Raw genomic sequence first — 19993 nt, 5'->3', positions numbered from 1 at the left:
TTCCTCCTTTGGTCAGAGGGTGGTGAATCTATGGAATTCTTTGCCACAGAAGGCTGTGGTGGCCAAGTCAATGGATATTTTGGGGGCTGCAGCCTAACTTACTATCATTATGTGCTGGGCAGCACAGTGATGCAACAGGTAGAGCCGCTGCCTCACAGCGCCAGTCACCTGGGTTCCATCTAGATCTCAGTGCTACCTGTGTGGAGTTTGCACGTTCCCCCTGTGACCGCGTGGGTTCCCTCCCAGTGCTACGGTTTCCTCCCACATCCCAAAGACTTGTGAGTCTGAAGGCTAATTGGCCCTCGTGTGTTGGGAATGGATACAAAGCGTACAGTTTTGGTCTCCTAATCTGAGGAAAGACATTCTTGCCATAGTGGGAGTGCAGAGAACGTTCACCAGACTGATTCCTGGGATGGCAGGACTTTCATATGAAGAAAGACTGGATAGACTCGGCTTGTACTCGCTAGAATTTAGAAGATGGAGGGGGGATCTTATAGAAACTTACAAAATTCTTAAGGGGTTGGACAGGCTAGATGCAGGAAGATTGTTCCTGATGTTGGGGAAGTCCAGAACTAGGGGTAACAGTTTAAGGATAAGGAGGAAATCTTTTAGGACCGAGATGAGGAAAACATTTTTCACACAGAGAGTGGTGAATCTGTGGAATTCTCTGCCACAGAAGGTAGTTGAGGCCAGTTCATTGGCTATATTTAAGAGGGAGTTAGATGTGGCCCTTGTGGCTAAAGGGATCAGGGGGTATGGAGAGAAGGCAGGTACAAGATACTGAGTTGGATGATCAGCCATGATCATATTCAATGGCGGTGCAGGCTCGAAGGGCCGAATGACCTACTCCTGCACCTATTTTCTATGTTTCTAAAAACGTGAGAACGGGTGCGAACAAGTGGCCGATGGTCAGCGTGGACTCGGTGGGCCACAGGGCCTGTCTCCACGCTGCATCTTTCAGCCCAGGTAAAAATTAAGTCAGTGGGCATCGAGGGAATGGAATGACACCGCGTGTTATGGAAGAGTTGTGATTAAAGGAGGTCAGTCATCACAGCCTCAGGAAAGCACAGAAGGCGATCCTGAAGACAAAGCCATCATCCAAAGTGGGACAACATAGAACCAGTGTGAAAGGGTGATCGATAAAGTAAAAAAATCAAAAGGAAAAAAATCTAAAGGAAAAAAAGCTAAAAGAAAAAAGCTAAAGTAAAAAAAGCTAAAGCAAAAAAATCTAAAATTAAAAAATCTAAACCAAAAAACCTTAAAGTAAAAAAATCTAAACCAAAAAAAACCGTAAGCAAAAAAACCCTAAAGCAAAAAACCCTGAAGCAACTAAAAAAAAGCACAAAAAATCAAAGCTACAAAAAGAGTGAAACCAATTTCCTTCAATCCTTTAACCTTATTTAGTTCCCAAGAATTTGTAGAGTAATCCTGCTCCAACAGTAAAACTGTCAGCACTGTCTCGCAAATCCAACCTGAGAAGCCCAACGAGTATCACAATCCACATCAGATGTGTACTTGCAGTGTTTACTCTAATCTCTCCAAAATGGATTTTTCCCACATGAAATACAAACTTGCTTTTTCAGTTCTGAAGATACACGTGGTATGGGATTCCATTGCTAACATGCCCTGTGGCTGTGCTGTGGTTGATATACATCAGCACCGTAGACCAGCTAACAGCAACGCCAACGTTTTATGTCGAATATAAAACGGTACAGCACAAGAACAGGCCCTTCGGCCCACAATGACCGTGCCGGACATGCTGCCAAGGCCATTTCGTATATACCTGCGCTTAATCCATATCCCTCCATATCCATGTGCCGATTCATAAGCCTCTTCTCACACCACTATCATATCTGTCTGAACCACCTACCCTGGCAGTACCTTCCAGACACTCGCCATCCTCTGTGGAAAAAAATCATGCCCGAGATGTCTCCTTAAACCTTTGCCCCTCACACCTTAAAGTTATGCCCTCTATTATTTTATTTTTCCATCCTGGGGAAAAAGGTTCTGTCTACACTATCTATGCCCCTCATAATTGTATGTACGACTATCGGATCTACCCACAACTTCCGACGTACTAAAGAAAACAATCCAATTTGTCCAACCTCTCCCTGTGGCTAGCACCCCTTAATCTAGGCAACATTCTGATCAACCTCCCATGCACCCTCTCCAAAGCCTCCACATTCCTCCTGTAATGGGGCAAATAGAAATGCACGCATTACCCCAAATGTAGCTGAACTAAAGTCCTATAATAATGCATCATGACATCCTGACTTTTATACTCAATGCCTCGAATGATGAAAGCAAGCATACCACATTCCACCATATCTACCCGAATGGCCACTTTCAGGGAGCTATGGACTTAGACCCCAAGATCCCTCTGTACATCAATACTGTTCAGGGTCATGCCATAAATTATATATTTTTCCCTTTGCATTTGACCTCCCAAAGTGCACCACCTCACACTTGCTTGGGTCGAACACCATTTGGCATTTCTCTGCCCATTCCTGTAGCTGATCTATCCCCCGATTTTTTAAATCTTGACAACCTTCCTCACAGTACACGACCCCAGCACATCTTGGTGCCATCTGCAAACTTACTAACGGACCCGTGTACGCTCACGTCTTGGCCATTTATATATAACAGAAACGTCAGAGGTCTCGGCACAGAACCCTGCGGAACCACAGACCCCCAACCTGAATATTGTCCTTCCTCTGTCTTCTACCAGTCAGCCAGTTCTGAATCCATACGACCAGGTCACTGTTAATCAATCCCATTAGCTAATTTGGTTAATTATCCATTTCCACAAATATGGGGACACTATTTAGAAACATTCCCTGTAAATATTCAATTATTTCCCCCCCTCACTACATTTCTGACAAGGCGACAGGAACAAGATCTCTGGCTGATATTATCAATCACCACATCTTGAGCTGGACTCAAAGACCACTTCAAACATCAAAGCGCTTAAAAACAATGTTGTTCCCCAGACGAGAAAACTACACCTTGACACCAGCACACAATGCAAAGGGTCAAATGATAGAACGCAGCACAGTACAACACAGGAGCCGGTTCACAATGCCCGTGCCAAACTTGATGCCTAGTTAAAGTGATCTCTGCCTGCACGTGATCCATATCCCTCCATTCCCTGCATATCCACATGCCTGTCCAGGGGTGGTGGGGAATGGGATAGTTTCATTTAAAAGACTTTTGGATGGGCACACGGATATGGAGGGATATGGATTACGTGCAGGCAGAGGAGATAAGTTTACCTTGGCAACAAGTTCGGCACGGGCATTGTGGGCCGATGGTCCTGTTCCTGCCTGCCTCTTCTGCGTTCTATTATAATTTGACCCTTTGCGTTGTGACCCTTTGCAATTCCTACCAGGCATCCACCACCCTGTGTAAAAATCTTGCCCCATGTATTTGCGTTAAACTTCATCCTTCTCATTATTAGTCAGTCTCAAATCCTGGCAACATCATTGTAGCTTCCATGCTCTCTCCAACATAGAAAATTAGAAACCTAGGTGCAGGAGTAGGCCATTCGGCCCTTTGAGCCTGCACCGCCATTCAATATGATCATCCAACTCAGTATCCCGTACCTGCCCTCGCCATACCCCTGATCCATTTAGCCACAAGGGCCACATCTAACTCCCTCTTAAATATAGCATGCCAACAATGGCATCTTTCCTAAATCAGGGTGACGTCAACAGAAATATGCTCCAAGTGCAACCTCACTAATGCCTTCTGCAATTGTCCCAACGTCTATACTACTTGCCTTTACTAACTAAGGCCAATGTGTCAGAAGCCACCTTCACCACCCTATCCACCCACAAGGCTACTCTCAGGGAACTATGTACTTGTGTTACTGTGTTCTACAACACTCCCCAGGGCCTTCAGTGAATGTCCTGTCCTGGTTTGACTCCCTGGGAGAAAAAGACTATTGCATAAAAGATTGAGGTGATTTCATTAAAATATACAGAATTCTAACAAGTTAGTACAGGAAGACTACTCCTCTTGTCTGAGAACGAGGGGCCTCATATTTGGAATATGATCTTAGAGTCAGAGAGTCTTACAGTGCGGAAACAGGCCCTTCAGCCCAACTTGCCCACACTGACCAACATGTCCCATCTATACTAGTCCCACCTGCCCGTATTAGGCCCATATCCCTCTAAATCTATCCTATCCATGTGTCCTGTACAAATGTTTCTTAAACGTTGCGATGGTAAAATCTTATTAAAATATAAAAGGGCATAGAGCGGGTAGAGCTGCTGCCTCACAGCGCCAGAGACCCGGGTTCAATCCTGACCTTAGGTGATGGCTGTGTGGTTTCTGCCCAAATCCCAAAGACGTTTGGGTTTGTAGGTTAATTGACCTCTGTAAATTGCCCCCTAGTTTGTAGGGTGTGGATGAAAAAGTGGGATATCATAGAGCTAGTGTGAATGGATGATCGATGGTTGGCTCGGACTCGGTGTACCGAAGAGCCTGTTTCCATGCTGTATCTTTCAATCAATCATAAGGTGGCAATGCCAGAGTGGATGCTGAATGTTTTCATCCTCGAAAGAATCGTAAACCAATGGCTAGTTTCAAAAGAAGGGCCCAGTCATTCAAAACCAAGCAAGGAATTTCTTCTGAGGGAGGTGAATCTCTTCTGAGAGAGATTTTCTGGCACAGTGGGTAGTGGAGGCTGGATGTGTTTATTGTGGAGGTAGCTATAAAGTTTTGAAAGATCAAGGAAACTCAGGCCAGGGATAAATCAGGCATGACATTTTGAATCCGACGAAGGGTTTGGACCCAAAATGTCACCTATCCTTTTCTCCAGAGATGCTGCCTGACCTGCTGAGTTACTCCAGCATTTTGTGTCCATCTTCGGTGTAAACCAGCATCTGCAGCTCCTTCGTACACATGACATATTGAATAACTGGACAAGCTGGCTTATTCTGATGTACATGTGTGAGAAAGAACTGCAGATGCTGGTTAAAATCAAAATGCTGGAGTAAGTCAGCGGGACAAGCAGCATCCCTGGGAAGAAGGAATGGGCGACGTTTCAGGTCGAGACCCTTCTTCTCCCCAGGGATGCTGCTTGTCCTGCTGAGTTACTCCAGCATCTTTTTAAATTCATCTCATTTTATTTATCTATCTATTTATTTATTTACTTGTTTATTTATATTTGTACATTAAGCAATGTACAGTCGTAAAAATCATGGTATATAACATAATACATTTTGTGTACAGCTTCTTGGTTTAAATTTAACAAAATAAAAATAATAGTTGCAAAAAAAGAAGAAAGAAGAAGAGATGAAGGAAGAGAGTGATGTGTAGGCCCCAAAAGTTATCGATTGGTAGTTTGTGGATAGGTAGCGAGAAAGAGCCCATAGAGATGTAGAAAAAAAAAGATAAGCCCAGAAATGAGGAGCAAAAAAAAAAATATATATAATTTTTTTAAATCAAACAAAAAAAAGAGAGAAAAGAAGAAGAAAAAAGGGAAAAGAAGAAACAGAACAGAAAAGAAAAGGGATTTACCTACTTCATATCTTTCCACACCCCACACCTAGTTCTGAAATGGTTAATTACCAGAGTTGTGTTGCACCATATTATACTTGTAATAAATCGATGAAAGGAGACCATATCTTTAAGAATTGCTCCAGCATTTTGTGCCTTCCTTTTACTCTGATCTACTATGGACAGTGTCGCTGGGGGCACAATGAACACTGGTTTTGCACAATTATGGTCAGGTTCCCTTATATTACTGATAGTACAATTTATTGTGTTTATTTAGTGTATTATGGATGATTATACATTTATCTGCCTGTTATTGCATTAATGGGCCGGAAAAGCTGCAGCACACCACACCCCCCGCCCTACCATATATCTCCCCCCACCATAATCAGCCTGAAGAAGGGTCCGAACCTAACACGTGTCCGAATCATGGTCTCCAGAGATGCCACCTGGCCCGCTGAGTTACTCCAACTCCTTGTGTCTTTTTTTTTTTAAAGTAAGAATTTCATCGTTCCATACAAGAGAACCCCGATTCAAGCCATCAGGAATTACTGTGATAATATCCCTCTAGACTCTGGTCCCTCGAGTACTTACTGTAGTCATTGGTGTGTTCCTGTCGCTTCCTCCATCTGCCATCTGGTCCTTCATTTCTTTAGGACTTCCTCCAGAGATCTCCCCCGGTGCAGGAGGTTCACCGTCTTGCCAGACCAAACCCTTTGCCTCCACTTCGTCACCGGCCTCACTCTGCTGAGCCAGGAGTGGTTCAGGAACGACGGGATCAGCGGCGGGTTTGGGAACGTCGGGATCAGCGCCGGGATCGGGAACGTCGGGATCAGTGCCTGCGGGATCAACGCTTATCTCAGGATAACCGGGGTCAGCGCTGGGCTTGGGAACGCCAGGGTCAACACTGAGCTCGGGAATGTCGGGGTCTGCGCTGGGCTCGGGTACACCGGGATCAATGATGGACTTGAGAACGCCGGGATCAACACTGATCTCGGGAATGCCGGGGTCTACGCTGGGCTCGGGAACGCATGGGTCAGTGATGGACTTGAGAACGCCGGGATCAACACTGAGCTCGGGAATGCTGGGGTCAATGCTGGGCTCGGGAATGCAGGGGTCAGCGCTGGGCTTATGAATACTGTGCTCAGATATACTACAATGGGCACTGGGTTTGGGCAGGCAGGGGCCAGGGCTGCTGTCAGACATGCTGGTGCCAGCGCTGGGCACGGCAGCACTCTCTCCCGCCTCGTCAACCACGACCTCCTCCACAGAGTTGTCGGAAGGGGACGAAGGGTTGGAGGAGCTGCTACCAGCCGTACACTCCTCATCAGAGCTCCCAGGTTCATCCAAATCCTCCACACCCATCCTGCAAAAGCAACACAACACCAATGACACTTTATTCTTTAGTTCTTTCGCATTCACATTAGTTTATTGTCACAAACACCAGGATGCAATGAGATCCTTCTTCAGAAAGACAATATCTCCTGCCCTTGCCTGGGGACCTCTTCAAAACACTTCCAGATTTTTTTCTCCCTAAACAATCCATGCCTATTCTGCCTCTCAGAATCCCGAGCGACAATCTTCCCACCGCTGACATCAGGCACCTGTAGTTCCCTGGCGTGTCCTTGCTGTCGTTCTGAAATAAGGGCACCACGTTACCCACCCTCCAGTCTTCCCCTGTGGCTCACGATGATGCTAATATCTCCACAAGCCCCTCCACAATTCCCTCGGCAGCTTCCCATGTTCTGAAGATGCCCTTGGCCAGGCCCTGGGGATTTACCCACCTTAATGCACTTAAAAACCACCAATACCTCCTCTTTGGTAATTCATATAATAATAAAAATAATAATAATAATAAAAATACAACAACAACAACTTTTAAGAAAAAAACTGCAGATGCTGGAAAAAATCAAAGGCAGACAAAAATGCTGGAAAAACTCAGCGGGTGAGGCAGCATCTATGGAGAGAAGGAATAGGTGACATTTCTAGTCGAGACCCTTCTTCAGACTGATGGGGGGGGGGGCGGGAAAAAGAAAGGAAGAGGCGGAGACAGTGGGCTGCGGGAGAGCTGGGAAGGGGAGGGGAAGGAGGGAGAAAGCAAGGACTATCTGAAATTGGAGATGTAAATTTTCTTCCTGCTGGAGTGTAAACTACCCAAGCGAAATATGAGGTGCTGTTCCTCCAATTTGCGCTGGGCCTCACTGGCAATGGAGGAGGCCCAGGACAGAAAGGTCGGATTCGGAATGGGAGGGGGAGTTGAAGTGCAGAGCCACCGGGAGATCAGGTTGGATAGTGCGAACTGAGACAAGGCAATCGCATAGCCTGCACTTGGTCTCACCGATGTAGAGAAGTAGACAAAATGTTTAAGAAAGAACTGCAGATGCTGGAAAAAGCATCTCCTCTCAGTTCGCACTAACCAACCTGACCACTAACCAAGACTGCTTCTTTTTGGCCGGCGCCTTGCTAGGTCAGCAGCGGTGGACAGTAGAATCTAAAGGGATACCAGCTCTGATAGACTGAACCTGATCTTTAAAATAATCGGCAAACAGCTCACATTTTCCAGCAGAAGCTTGGCTTGAACAATCAGGGGTTAAAGCATATGCAATCTATGCCGTCACAACTCATATGTCTCAATACCTCTGCACGCTCAATCTTTTATCACTAAAAACGGATGAGAAATATTAATTTAATATCTCCTCCAACTGGTTGCTCTACGCAAAGACAACCTATGTCTATGCAACTTTGTCTGTGGAACTGGTGCGCTACAATGCTGAGAACTCTATTCTGCACTCTGTATCTTCCCCTTTGCTCTACCCATTGTACATGAGTTTGGCTCGATTTTATATATGTATGGCATTATCTGATCAGTTTGGATAACATGGTGCACAAAGCTTTACACTGCACTTTGAAACCTTCAACCATGCTGATCATTAAGAGGGCCTATTCTTTCCCTAGCCACTCCCTTTCTATTAATGTACCTGCAGAACCGTGAAGGCTCTTCCTTCACCGTGCCTGCCTGGAGCATATCATGCCCTCTTTCACTCTTCTTCATTGTCTTCTTCAGTGTAGTCCCACACTTCTTATATACGCGGAGGGACTTCCTCGATGCCGTCTGCCTAAATCTGACGTTTATCTCCTCCTTTTCCAGAGCAGTGTCTCAACATCTCTCATCAACCATCGTCAGACTATAAGACATAGGAGCAGTTAGGCCATTCAGCCCATCGAGTCTACTCCCCCATTCAATTGTGACTGAACTAACTTTCCCTCGCAACTCCATTCTCCTACCTTTTCCATAACCTTTGATATCCTAACTAATCAAGAACCTGTGAATCTCCATGTACCTGTCTAACGGTTTCTTAAACGGTGGGATAGTCTCTGCCTCAACTACCTCCTCTGGCAGCTCGTTCCATACACCCACCACCCTTTGTGTAAAAAGGTTACCCCTCAGATTCCTATTAGAATCTTTTCCCCTTCACCTTAAACCTATGTCCTCTGGTCCTCGATTCACCTACTCTGTGCATCTATTCCTCTGCTGATTTTATACACCTCTATCAGATCACTCCTCATGCTCCTGCGCTCCAAGGAATAGAGCCCCAGCCTACTCAACCTCTCCCTATAGCTCACACCCTCTAGTCCTGGCAACATCCTCGTAAATCTCTGAACCCTCTCCAGCTTGGGAGGGATAAGCAGCAACCCACGGGAGTCCAAAGAGGCGGGTGCAAGCCGACAGTGAGTTTTTCTTTACCAGAGACGTCTTCTCTTTCCTTCTGTGCCTGCCTTGCTTGTGCTTGGACAAGCACGCCTTCTCGATCCACCATCCGCAGCGACGACATCGCTCGACGTTGCTTGCAAACCTTAAGAGAAATTAATATTTTTTTTTAGATGCTGCAGGCAGGCAGGCTGGCTGGCTTGGCGTGCCATGGATATCCTTTGGGTAGTGGTGGAGGACAAAGAGAGCAGCTTCTTAGGTGAAAGACACAAGTGTTCAAATGGACCAGTGGGAAGTGGGTAGTTAAACTCGGGCAGAATGGGAACAGCACAACTCGTCCATACCGACCAAGGTGGACTATCTCATATAGTACCATCCCCCCACGTTTGGTCTATGTCCCTCGAAACTTTCCCTGTCCATGTCCAAATCATTTTAAAATCTTATATTTGTACCTGCCTCAGCGATCTCCACTGGCAGCTCGTTCCATACACCCACCACCCTGTGTGTGAACATTTTGCCCTTCAGGTTCCAATTAAACCTTTACCCTCTCACCTTAAACTTATATCCTCTGGTCCCTTATTCCCCTATTCTGTGCATTCACCCTGTTCCAGTCATGATTTTATACACCTCCATACGAAAACCGAAGATCTCGGAGAAAACCCACACGGATCACGGGGAGAACGTACAAACTCCGTACAGACAGCGCCCGTAGTCAGGATCGAACCCGGGTCTCCAGCGCTGCATTCGCTGTAAGGCAGAAACTCTACCGCTGCGCCACCGTGACCTTATGACCACATATGAACGGGTGGTGGATGGTCAGTGTAGACCAGCGGTCCGGGCCTGTTTGCATGCTGTATCTATATATTTGAGCAGCCTATCATGCAGAACTGTCTGAACATAGGGGGCAGCAGAGGGCACAGTTGGGGAGGGGGGGGGGGGGGGGAGAGAGCTGAGGCTGTGAGGGGGGGGGGGGTTTGCTTTCAGGGTACCTTTCAGCACGGAGTCCTCCAGCCGCTCTGACATGTCGTTCAGCTGCTGCTCGTACTGTGGGTCCGTGAAGTAGTGCTTGGGCTCTGCCAACCTGCGCTGCAGCCTCTCCAGTCTCCGCTGCTCCTTGTCCGTCTCCCGCTCCGCCTGCTTCTTTATCCACTCCGCCATCCTGCACAGAAGCAAAAAGGCAATCAGACCCCGGCCATACCTCGGGCAGCCGATGGGTTCCCTCTGCAAAGACAAGTTCACAAGCTCCAGTAGAATTAGGCCATTCGCCCCATCGAGTCCACTCCGCCATTCAACCAATCTCTGCCTCCTAATCCCACTTTCCTGCCTTCTCCCGCAACGTGTTATACATTTCCTATAGAAACCTATAAAATTATAAAAGGACTGGACAAGCTAGATGCAGGACAAATGTTCCCAATGATGGTGGAGTCGAGAACCAGGGGCCACAGTTTAACAATAAGGGGTAGGCCATTTAAGACTGAGATGAGAAAAAACGTTTTCACCCAGAGAGTTGTGAATTTGTGGAATTCTCTGCCACAGAAGGCAGTAGAGGCCGATTCACTGGATGAATTTAAAAGAGAGTTAGATAGAGCTCTAGGGGCTAGCGGAATCAAGGGATATGGGGAGAAGGCAGGCACGGGTTACTGATTGTGGATGATCGGGCATGATCACAATGAATGGCGGTGCTGGCTCGAAGGGCCGAATGGCCTCCTCCTGCACCTATTTTCTATGTTTCTATGTTAACCCTTGACACCCATCCTAATCAAGAATTTGTCTAACTCTGCCTTAAAAATATCTACTGACTTGGCCTCCACAGACATAGAACACAGAACAGTCCAGCACAGGTACAGGCTCCTTGGCCTCAGTCTGAAGAAGGGTTTCTGCCCGAAACGTTGCCTATTTCCTTTGCTCCATAGATGCTGCCTCACCCGCTGAGTTTCTCCAGCATTGTTGACTACCTTCGATTTTCCAGCATCAGCAGTTCCTTCTTGAACCCTTGGCCAACAATGTCTGTGCTGAACACAACGCCAAGACCAACTCTTTGCTCCCTGCACATCCGTGTTTCTCTCCAAAAACCTCTTCAACGCCACTATCGTATCTGCCTCCACCACCACCCCTGGTAGTGCGTCCCAGGCCCCCACCACCCTCTGTGTATTAAAAAAAGCCTCCCACATCGCCCGTAAACTTTTCCCTTCTCCCCGTGACCTGCGTGGGGTTTTCTCCGAGATCTTTAGTTTCCTCCCACACTCCAAAGATGTGCAGGTCTGTCGGTTAATTGGCTTGGAAAATGTAAACATTGGCCCTAGTGGGTGTAGGATAGTGTTAGTGTGCGGGGATCGCTGGTCGGCGCGGGCCCGGTGGGCCGAAGGGCCTGTTTCCATGCTGTATCTCTAAACCAAAAAACTAAACTAAAGATCTCAAGAGACACGTTGCTTGTAACTGTGAGGGGAGCTCTCTGAAGGGTAAGACTTACGCCTTTTCGTGGTTTACATCCCGCAACCTCCTTCCACTCAGGTCTCGGCAAGCCTCTCGATTGGTGGTTTTCTCTATCTGCGCACCGAGGGCGCGGAGCATCGACCCAAAGCCTGACGACAGACAGACAGACCGAACATTTCATAACACAGAAAGGCGCAAGTCTGAAGAAGGGTCTCGACCTGAAACGTCACCCACACCTTCTCTCCAGAGATGCTGCCTGACCCGCTGAGTTACTCCAACATTTTGTGTCTACCCGTGTGACCACCTCTGGCAACGCGTACAAGGCACCCACCACCCACTGTGTAAATAAAACCTGTCAAGCACAACTTTGCCCCTCATCTCAAAACTATGCTCTCTAGTGTTTGATGTTTCAACCCTGGGAAAAAGCTTCTGACTGTCTACCCTATCTACGCTTTTCATAATGTTAACTACTTCCATCAGCTCGTCAAAGGTTATGGGGAGAAGGCCGGAAAATGGGGTTGAGAGGGGAAGAATAGATCAGCCATAATCAAATGGTGGAGCAGACGTGATGAGCCGAATAGACGTATTCTGCTCCTGTATCTATTGAGCAGGTCTCCCCTCAGCTGCTGACGTTCCAGAGAAAACAAACCAAGTCTATCCAACCTCTCCCTGTAGTTAATAATCCCTAATCCAGGCATCATTCTAGTAAACTTCCTCTGCACCCATGCCAAACTCTCCACATCAATCCTGTAATGGGATGACAGTAACTGCACAGTAATCTTCCAGAAACCTTTAAAATGTGACAAGCATCTCTACTTCTACCTAGCTTTGAGGCAGAAAGTTCCAGATCACCACCTTCTTAGGAATCGCTCAGCATGGAAATAAGTCCTTTGTCCCAACCTGCCGACGCTGAAGAAGCTGCCCAATGTAAGCTAGTGCCATTTGCCAGTGTTTGGCCCATATCCTTCTATACCTGTTCTAAAAATGTACCTGTCCAAGTATCTTGAATGTCTTTAACAAAAAACGTTATCAGTTTGCCGACCGAACGTTTGACGGCACTGGGCCTGCACTCACTGGGGATTAGAAAGATGAGGGGGGACCTCATTGAAATTTACCAAATAATGAAATGCCTGGATAGAGTGAAAGTGGAGAGGATATTTCCACTAGTGGGAGAGTCTATGACTAGAGGTCACAGCCTCATAATTAAAGGATGTTCCTTTAGGAAGGAGTTGAGGGGGAATTTCTTTAGTCAGAGGATGGTGAATCTGTGGAATTCTTTGCCACAGGAGGACGTGAATGGATATTTTTAGGGTAGAGACAGATTATTGATTTAGTGCAGGTGTCAGAGGTTATGGGGAGAAGGCAGGAGAATGGGGTTAGGAGGGAGAGATAGATCAGCCAAGATTGAATGGCAGAGTGGACTTGATGGGCCGAACGGCCTAATTCTGCTCCTATGACATGACCATATGATCTTCTGTCATGTGGGAACTCTGGCAGAAAGGGTTGAGTTAATGTCCCGATTTAACTACATGTTGCACTTGGATGGCCTTTGCTTTCATTTAAATATATTGTTAGGCAGTAAGATTTCCGACTTCCAAATTGTTCATGTTATATGCAGTACTCAGCAACAGAACCCTGTTGTAACTCAGGAAGGACCTGCATTAACTTTCCTCAAATTCAAAAATCATACCTGGATAGAAGAAGGTTGAGAGATATATATGGGCCAAACTCAGGTAAATGGGACTTGCTTTGATGGGGGATTTTGTTTGGCATGATAGCATTTATTTCTCTCTTTATCTCTCTCGTTTTATGTAGCAGAGGCCGCATCAGGTGCTTGCAGTTCAGTTTAGTTTAGTAATACAGAATGGAAACAGGCCCTTCGGCCCACGCCAAACATTGATCACCCATTCACACTAGTTCTATGTTATCCCACTTTCTCATCCACTCCCTACACAGCAGGGGCAATTTAAAGAGGCCAATTAACTTACAAACCCGCACGTCTTTGGGATGTGGGAGGAAATTGGAGTGTCCAGAGGAAACCGACGTGGTCACGGGGAGAACGAGCAAACTCCACATAGGCAGCGCCCGAGGTCAGGATCGAACCCGGGTCTCTGGTACAGTGTGGCCGCAGCACTACCAAGGGTCACGAGGGTATACCCACTGCACCGCGCTGCCCGTGCAATCATTTCTAGGGGGGGTCAACCTCCCTCCGAACTCACAAGAACCACCACATGAGTGTGACACAAACCCAATGTATCTGTGATACTGTGGACAGTAGGCATGGTATTGTGCGAATCCTACCTCCCTTCCCTCCAACCAGTCTCGGCTCCACGCTGTACACGGCTCCATCATGTAACTCTTCCTCCTCGCCAACCAGTCTCCCGTTACATTTAAGGTACACATCGGCAGCGGGGAAACCCTGCAGTCAAAGAAAGAAGTTGCAATTAATACAGTTTGATGAATTCAAGTACCTGGTTCAAATGTTACACGTATATTCTTTAGCCAGAGGGTGGTGAATCTGTGCAATTCATTGCCACAGATGGCTATGGAGGCCAAGTCAATGGATATTTTAAAAGTGGAGACTGAGAGGTTCCAGATCAGTACGGGTATCAGGGATTATGGGGAGACGTCAGGAGAATGGCGGAATAGACGATGGGCTGAATGGCCTAATTATGTTCCTATGCCTTATGAACTTGTATTAACATTTACTACAGAGGCCACCAATCCAGGGATTGTGCTAGTGCTGAAGGGAGATACAAGTTTTTAGTGTTATTATGTGTGAAATGTTTTAAATTTCATGTGTGATGTATTCCCTGGGAAATGTCTTTTCATTTTGCACTGTACAACTGTTGCTTGCAAGATGACAATAAAGGTTGATTGATTGAAGAAGCTCTGGATTTGAAGATGGCACTGGAAAGATGGCAACTCATGTGTAATCTACTATTCTAATACACTTGTACTTAGGGCGGCACGGTGGCGCAGCGGTAGAGTTGCTGCCTTACAGCGCCAGGGACCCAGGTTCGATCCTGACCACGGGTGCTGTCTGTACGGAGTTTGTATATTCTCCCTGTGACCTGTGTGGGTTTTCTCCGGGTGCTCCGGTTTCCTCCCACACTCCAAAGGCATACAGGTTTGTCGGTTAATTGGCTTTGGTTAAAAATTGTAAATTGTCCTGGTGTGTCGGATAGTGCTAGTGTGCGGAGATTGCTGGTCAGCGTGGACTCAATGGGCCGAAGGGCCTATTTCCACGCTATATCTCAAAACTAAGCTTGTTTGGTATGATTCTGCCTGTGCATAGTGAGATTTTTAATTTACAAAGTAGAAACAAAGAACTTTACATGCTGGTTTACAATCAAAAAGACACAGAGTGGTGGAATAACTCAGCGGGTCAGGCAGCATCCTCAGACCTTAGAAATACAGCCTGTAAACAGGCCCTTCAGTCCATCGAAACCACATTGACCAGCGATCGCCTTTTAAGTATTGTTATAATACCAGCCTTAACTATCTCCTCTTGCTGCTCATTCCACACACCACGATCCTCTGTGTGGAAAAAGTTGCCCCTCGTTTCTATTAAATCCTTCCCCTCTCACCTTACATTTAGTTTAGTTCCTTGTCGCGTGTATAGAGGTACAGTAAGAAACATTTGTAGTGTGCTAACCAGTCAGCTGATAGACAATACATGATGACCGCAGCGTACAGATACAGGATAAAGGGAATAGTACGTCCCCTGGTTGTTGATTACCCTAATCTGTGCAAGAGACTCTGAGCATCTACCCAATCTATTCCCCTCATGATTTTGTACACCTCTATAAGATCACCCCTCAGCCTCCTGCACTCCGAGGAATAAAGGCTCCAAGGAATAAAGTCCTAGCCTACTCAATCCCTCGCTAAAGCTCAGACCCTCTAGTCCTGGTAACATCCTCATAAATCTTCTCTGCACCCTTTCCAAATTGACATATTTTCTATAAAACGGTGCCCAGACCTGAACACAATAGTCTAAACGCGGCCTCACCAACGTCTTACATAACTGCAAATGACCTCCCCCCCCAAATTCTACACTCAATACTCTGACTGATGATGCCCTATGCGCCAAACATCTTTTTGACCACCCAAACCACCTGTGACTCTACCTTCAAGGCACTATGAACCTGAACTCCGAGATCTCTCTGATGGACAAAATGTTGGAGTAACTCAACAGGTCCAGCAGCACCTCTGGAGAGAAGGAATAGGTGACTGCTCGACAACACTCCCCAGAACCCTACCATTCACTGTATAAGTTCTGCCCATGTTAGACTTCCCGAAGTGCAGCACCTCACATTTCTCTGTGTTAAACTCCATCTGTATTTATCTTACGTGTACTCTTTCCAATTTAATGATATCCATCCTATAGCAGAGTGAACGGTCCGAATCCCAGCCCCCAGTGCCCCAGCCCGTGCCCCAGCCCATCCCAGTGCCCCAGCCCCAGCCCCAGTGTCCCTGTCCCAGTGCCCCAGCCCCCAGTGTCCCAGCACCTGTCCCCAGTGCCCCAGCCCGTCCCAGTGCCCCAGCCCCTGACCACAGTCCCAGCCCCTGTCCCCAGTGCCCCAGCCCCTATCCCCAGTGCCCCAGCACCTGTCCCCAGTGCTCCAGCCCCTGTCCCCAGTGCCCCAGCCCCTGTCCCAGTGCCCACCCGTCCCCAGTGCCCCAGCACCTGTCCCCAGTCCCCCAGCCCGTCCCCAGTGCCCCAGCCCCTGTCCCAGTGTCCCAGCCCCTGTCCCAGTGCCCCAGCCCGTGCCCCTGTCCCCAGCCCGTCCCTGTCCCAGTGCCCCTGTCCCCAGCCCCAGTGCCGCAGTGCCCCAGCCCCTGTCCCAGTGCCCCTGTCCCCAGCCCGCCCCTGTCCCAGTGCCCCTGTCCCCAGCCCCAGTGCCGCAGTGCCCCAGCCCCTGTCCCCAATGCCCCAGCCCCTGTCCCCCAGCCCGTCCACAGTGCCCCTGTCCCCAGCGCCCCTGTCCCCAGCCCGTCCCCAGTGCCCCAGCCCCTGTCCCCAGTGCCCCAGCCCGTCCCAGTGCCCCAGCCCCTGTCCCAGTGCCCCAGCCCGTCCCTGTCCCCAGCGCCCCTGTCCCCAGCCCGTCCCCAGTGCCCCAGCCCCTGTCCCCAGTGCCCCAGCCCCCAGTGCCCCAGCCCCTGTCCCAGTGCCCCAGCCCGTCCCTGTCCCAGTGCCCCTGTCCCCCTGTCCCCAGCCCCAGTGCCCCAGCCCCTGATCCAGTGCCCCTGTCCCAGTGCCCCAGCCCCTGTGCCCGTCCCCAGTACTCCTGTCCCCAGCCCCTGTCCCCCAGCCCGTCCACAGTGCCCCTGTCCCCAGCCCCAGTGCCCCTGTCCCCAGCCCCAGTTCCCCAGCCACAGTGCCCCTGTCCCCCAGCCCGTCCCAGTGCCCCAGCCCGTCCCAGTCCCTGTCCCCAGTGCCCCAGTGTCCCCTGTCCCCAGCCCCCGCTCACCAGCCGGCAGACGAGCATCTTCAGGTCCCGGCCGGAGGAGCAGGCCGGTATTAGGACGGTGTTGGCCGCCCGGGCCCCGGGATGACGGATCCACAACTCCATGAGCGGCCGGCGGAGACACAGGCCGAGCGACGGCAACGCGCCTGCGCAGTGCTGGGACGCCGACGGATAAACAACGGGTGTACGCATGCGCCTCGCCGGGAGGGCCGGCAACACGCATGCGCGGTGCTGGGATGCCGGCGGGCAAACAGCGGGGCTGCCGCGCAAGCGCACGGACGGGGGGACGGCGGCGAATCGATGGGCAGAAGCCGGGCATGACGTCACGCAGCCTGACGTCATGCCTGGCCGCGGCATGAATGGGCGTCACGTGGGGCGAGTGGCATAACGCGGGAAAAGCCTGGAAGATCAGATGTGTCCACTCGGAGTTGTTCACAGCGATGGGACTGGAAACTTGCAATAAACTCAATAATGCAATCAATTAATAATCAGTCATAGAGCATGAACACAGACGTTAAGGGCCTGTCCCACTTAGGCGACTTTTTAGGCGAGTGCAGGAGACTCTGCGCTCGCCACACATTCGCTGGTGGTCTCTGGTGCGTCTCCTTCATGGACGCGAGGCGTTCCCACATTCTGGGAACTAGTCGCGGCCTCAGTATGGTCGCCATAAATTTTTCATGGTGTTGAAAATTTTTCTGCGACCAAAAGTTGGTCGCCATGGGGAAAATTAATACTTTTGTAGGTGCAGTTGTAGTGGGGTCGCCATGTAGTTATGGGTAGTCGAGGTAGTCGTAGGTAGTTTTAGTTAATCGCCTTTGCTGACCGGGCATTTTCATTGGCTCATTGGGGGGGAAAACACGTAAGCACGAGTTTTCAGAACCAAGGATTCCCGATCAGTAATGTTAAATACATAGAATACATAGAAAATAGGTGCAGGAGTAGGCCATTCGGCCCTTCGAGCCTGCACCGCCATTCAATATGATCATAGCTGATCATCCAACTCAGTATCCCGTATCTGCCTTCTCTCCGTACCCCCTGATCCCTTTAGCCACAAGGGCCACATCTAACTCCCTCTTAAATATAGTCAATGGACTGGCCTCAACTACCTTCTGTGGCAGAGAGTTCCAGAGATTCACCACTCTGTGTGAAAAATTGCCTGCCGAAATTCACAGCTGCGTATCTCTGGCTTATTAAAAGTTGTCTGGCTTCTTAAAAGTGTCTCCACTCCTTCTCTCCCCCCCTCCCTCCCCCTCTTTTAAAGGACTTACCGTACACTGTGCTTGCCGTCTTAACCTTCCTGCCTATCACCTTGGCTTTGCACCGTGTGAATTTCAGACAGCACTCCCCCCGCTTTCCCTGGCCCCCGCCTTTGCAATGTGTTTGTGTGTGTGTGTGTGTGTGTGTGTGTGTGTGTGTGCTCCACTCTGACAGTCGCGTTCCGGTTCAGTTCCCGGTTTTCAGGCGAGTGCCGCGAACTTGACACTCGCCGGCAGTCCACTGAAAAATCACCTAAGTGGGACAGGCCCTTTAGACGATTTCTTGGGTACAGGCGACTGCCGCAAATTTTTAAACATGTTGAAAATTTTTTGCCGACAGTTACGACAATTTTTGCTGTCGTAGGTTGTCGCCAGGTGTCGTAGTTGAATTCCATTAAAACTAGTCCCTGGCAGTCATCCAAAGAGTTGCCTAAGTGGGACAGGCTCTTTATATTTCCACTTGCCCACGCCGACTTGCGCTTTAGGAGTATTGATAGTGAGAGTGTCAAGAGAGTGTTATTGTAATAGGTCCTATAATGCAACAATGAAATTCTGACTTGCAGCAGCACCACAAACTAGTATACTTAGTATACTCTGTATGACATAATAAACAAAAGAAATGTTCAGTACATATATGTGTATATAAATAAACAAACAGACAAATCGTTGACCATCGATCATCTGTACACACTAGTTCTGTTATCCCACTTTAGAGACAAATCTCTAACGTATACAAATAAATAAACGATAACTGCAGATTAACAATAATAGTGCCCACATCTGAAGAAGGATGTGCAGGCATTGGAGAAGGTCCACGGGAGGTTTACTTGATGGAGTAGACTTGATGGGCCGAACGGCCTGATTGGTCATATAGTCATAGAGTGATACAGTGTGGAAACAGGCCCTTTGGCCCAACACTGGCCAACAATGTCCCAGCTACACTAGTCCCACTTGCCTGCGCCTGGTCCATATCCCTCCAAACCTGTTCTATCCATGTACCTGTCTAACTGTTTCTTAAACGATAGGATAGTCCCAGCCTCAGCTACCACCTCTGGCAGCTTGTTCCATACACCCACCACCCTTTGTGTGATAAAGTTACCCCTTGGATTCCTATTACATTTTATCCCATTCACCTTGAACCTATGTCCTCTGGTCCTCGATTCCCCTACTCTGGGTAAAAGACTCTGTGCATCTACCCAATCTATTCCTCTCATGGGAGGGAGGAGAAGAGGGAGCTCCCAGGGTGCGACACGTCTTTGATTATGCAGCTGGTCTTGCCGAGGCAGCGTGAAGTGTAGATGGAGTCCTACACACTGCCTGAAATGGTTCCTCCAGCACATTGTTAAGACACGAGGGATATGGCCCTGATGTAGGCAAATGGAATTAGTGTAGATGGGAAAAAATGATAGCATTGGCTTAATGGGCTGAATTACCTGTTTCTGTGCTGTACAAATCCATTAATCCACAAAGTCATTTCTGAAGTGAACCTCAGTGTTTCTTTCTGAGCAGCATCCCCACAGCTCTAATGTTTTGCTTTTTTGTGTTTCTATTGTTTAGTTTAGAGATACAGTGCGGAAACAGGTCCTTCGGCCCACCGAGTCCACGAGGACCAGGAAACATTAGCA

At 48.5% G+C, this 19993-nt stretch overlaps 1 protein-coding gene across 2 annotated transcripts in view; it reads right to left on the bottom strand.

Annotated features, from left to right (window-relative positions):
* The window catches only part of sde2 (SDE2 telomere maintenance homolog), a 46414-nt gene extending 29147 nt beyond the window's left edge, over nucleotides 1–17267 (bottom strand). Inside the window, exons 1-7 of one of the 2 annotated variants that reach the window (XM_033020633.1) lie at nucleotides 17116–17267; nucleotides 13943–14060; nucleotides 11679–11790; nucleotides 10198–10367; nucleotides 9245–9353; nucleotides 6514–6865; nucleotides 6094–6405 (exon numbers count right to left, since the gene is read on the bottom strand). In XM_033020633.1, coding sequence (XP_032876524.1) covers nucleotides 6094–6405; nucleotides 6514–6865; nucleotides 9245–9353; nucleotides 10198–10367; nucleotides 11679–11790; nucleotides 13943–14060; nucleotides 17116–17217 — 1275 coding nt within the window. In that variant the 5' untranslated portion in view covers nucleotides 17218–17267. Of the gene's footprint in view, nucleotides 1–6093; nucleotides 6866–9244; nucleotides 9354–10197; nucleotides 10368–11678; nucleotides 11791–13942; nucleotides 14061–17115 lie in introns of both variants that reach the window. The other variant, XM_033020632.1, reaches the window with a different exon arrangement.
* Nucleotides 17268–19993: the final 2726 nt, after the last annotated feature.

The sequence above is a fragment of the Amblyraja radiata genome, chromosome 5, assembly GCF_010909765.2.
Source record: "Amblyraja radiata isolate CabotCenter1 chromosome 5, sAmbRad1.1.pri, whole genome shotgun sequence".
Taxonomy (NCBI): Eukaryota; Metazoa; Chordata; class Chondrichthyes; order Rajiformes; family Rajidae; genus Amblyraja; species Amblyraja radiata.
This window is presented reverse-complemented; position numbering and strand designations above follow the sequence as displayed.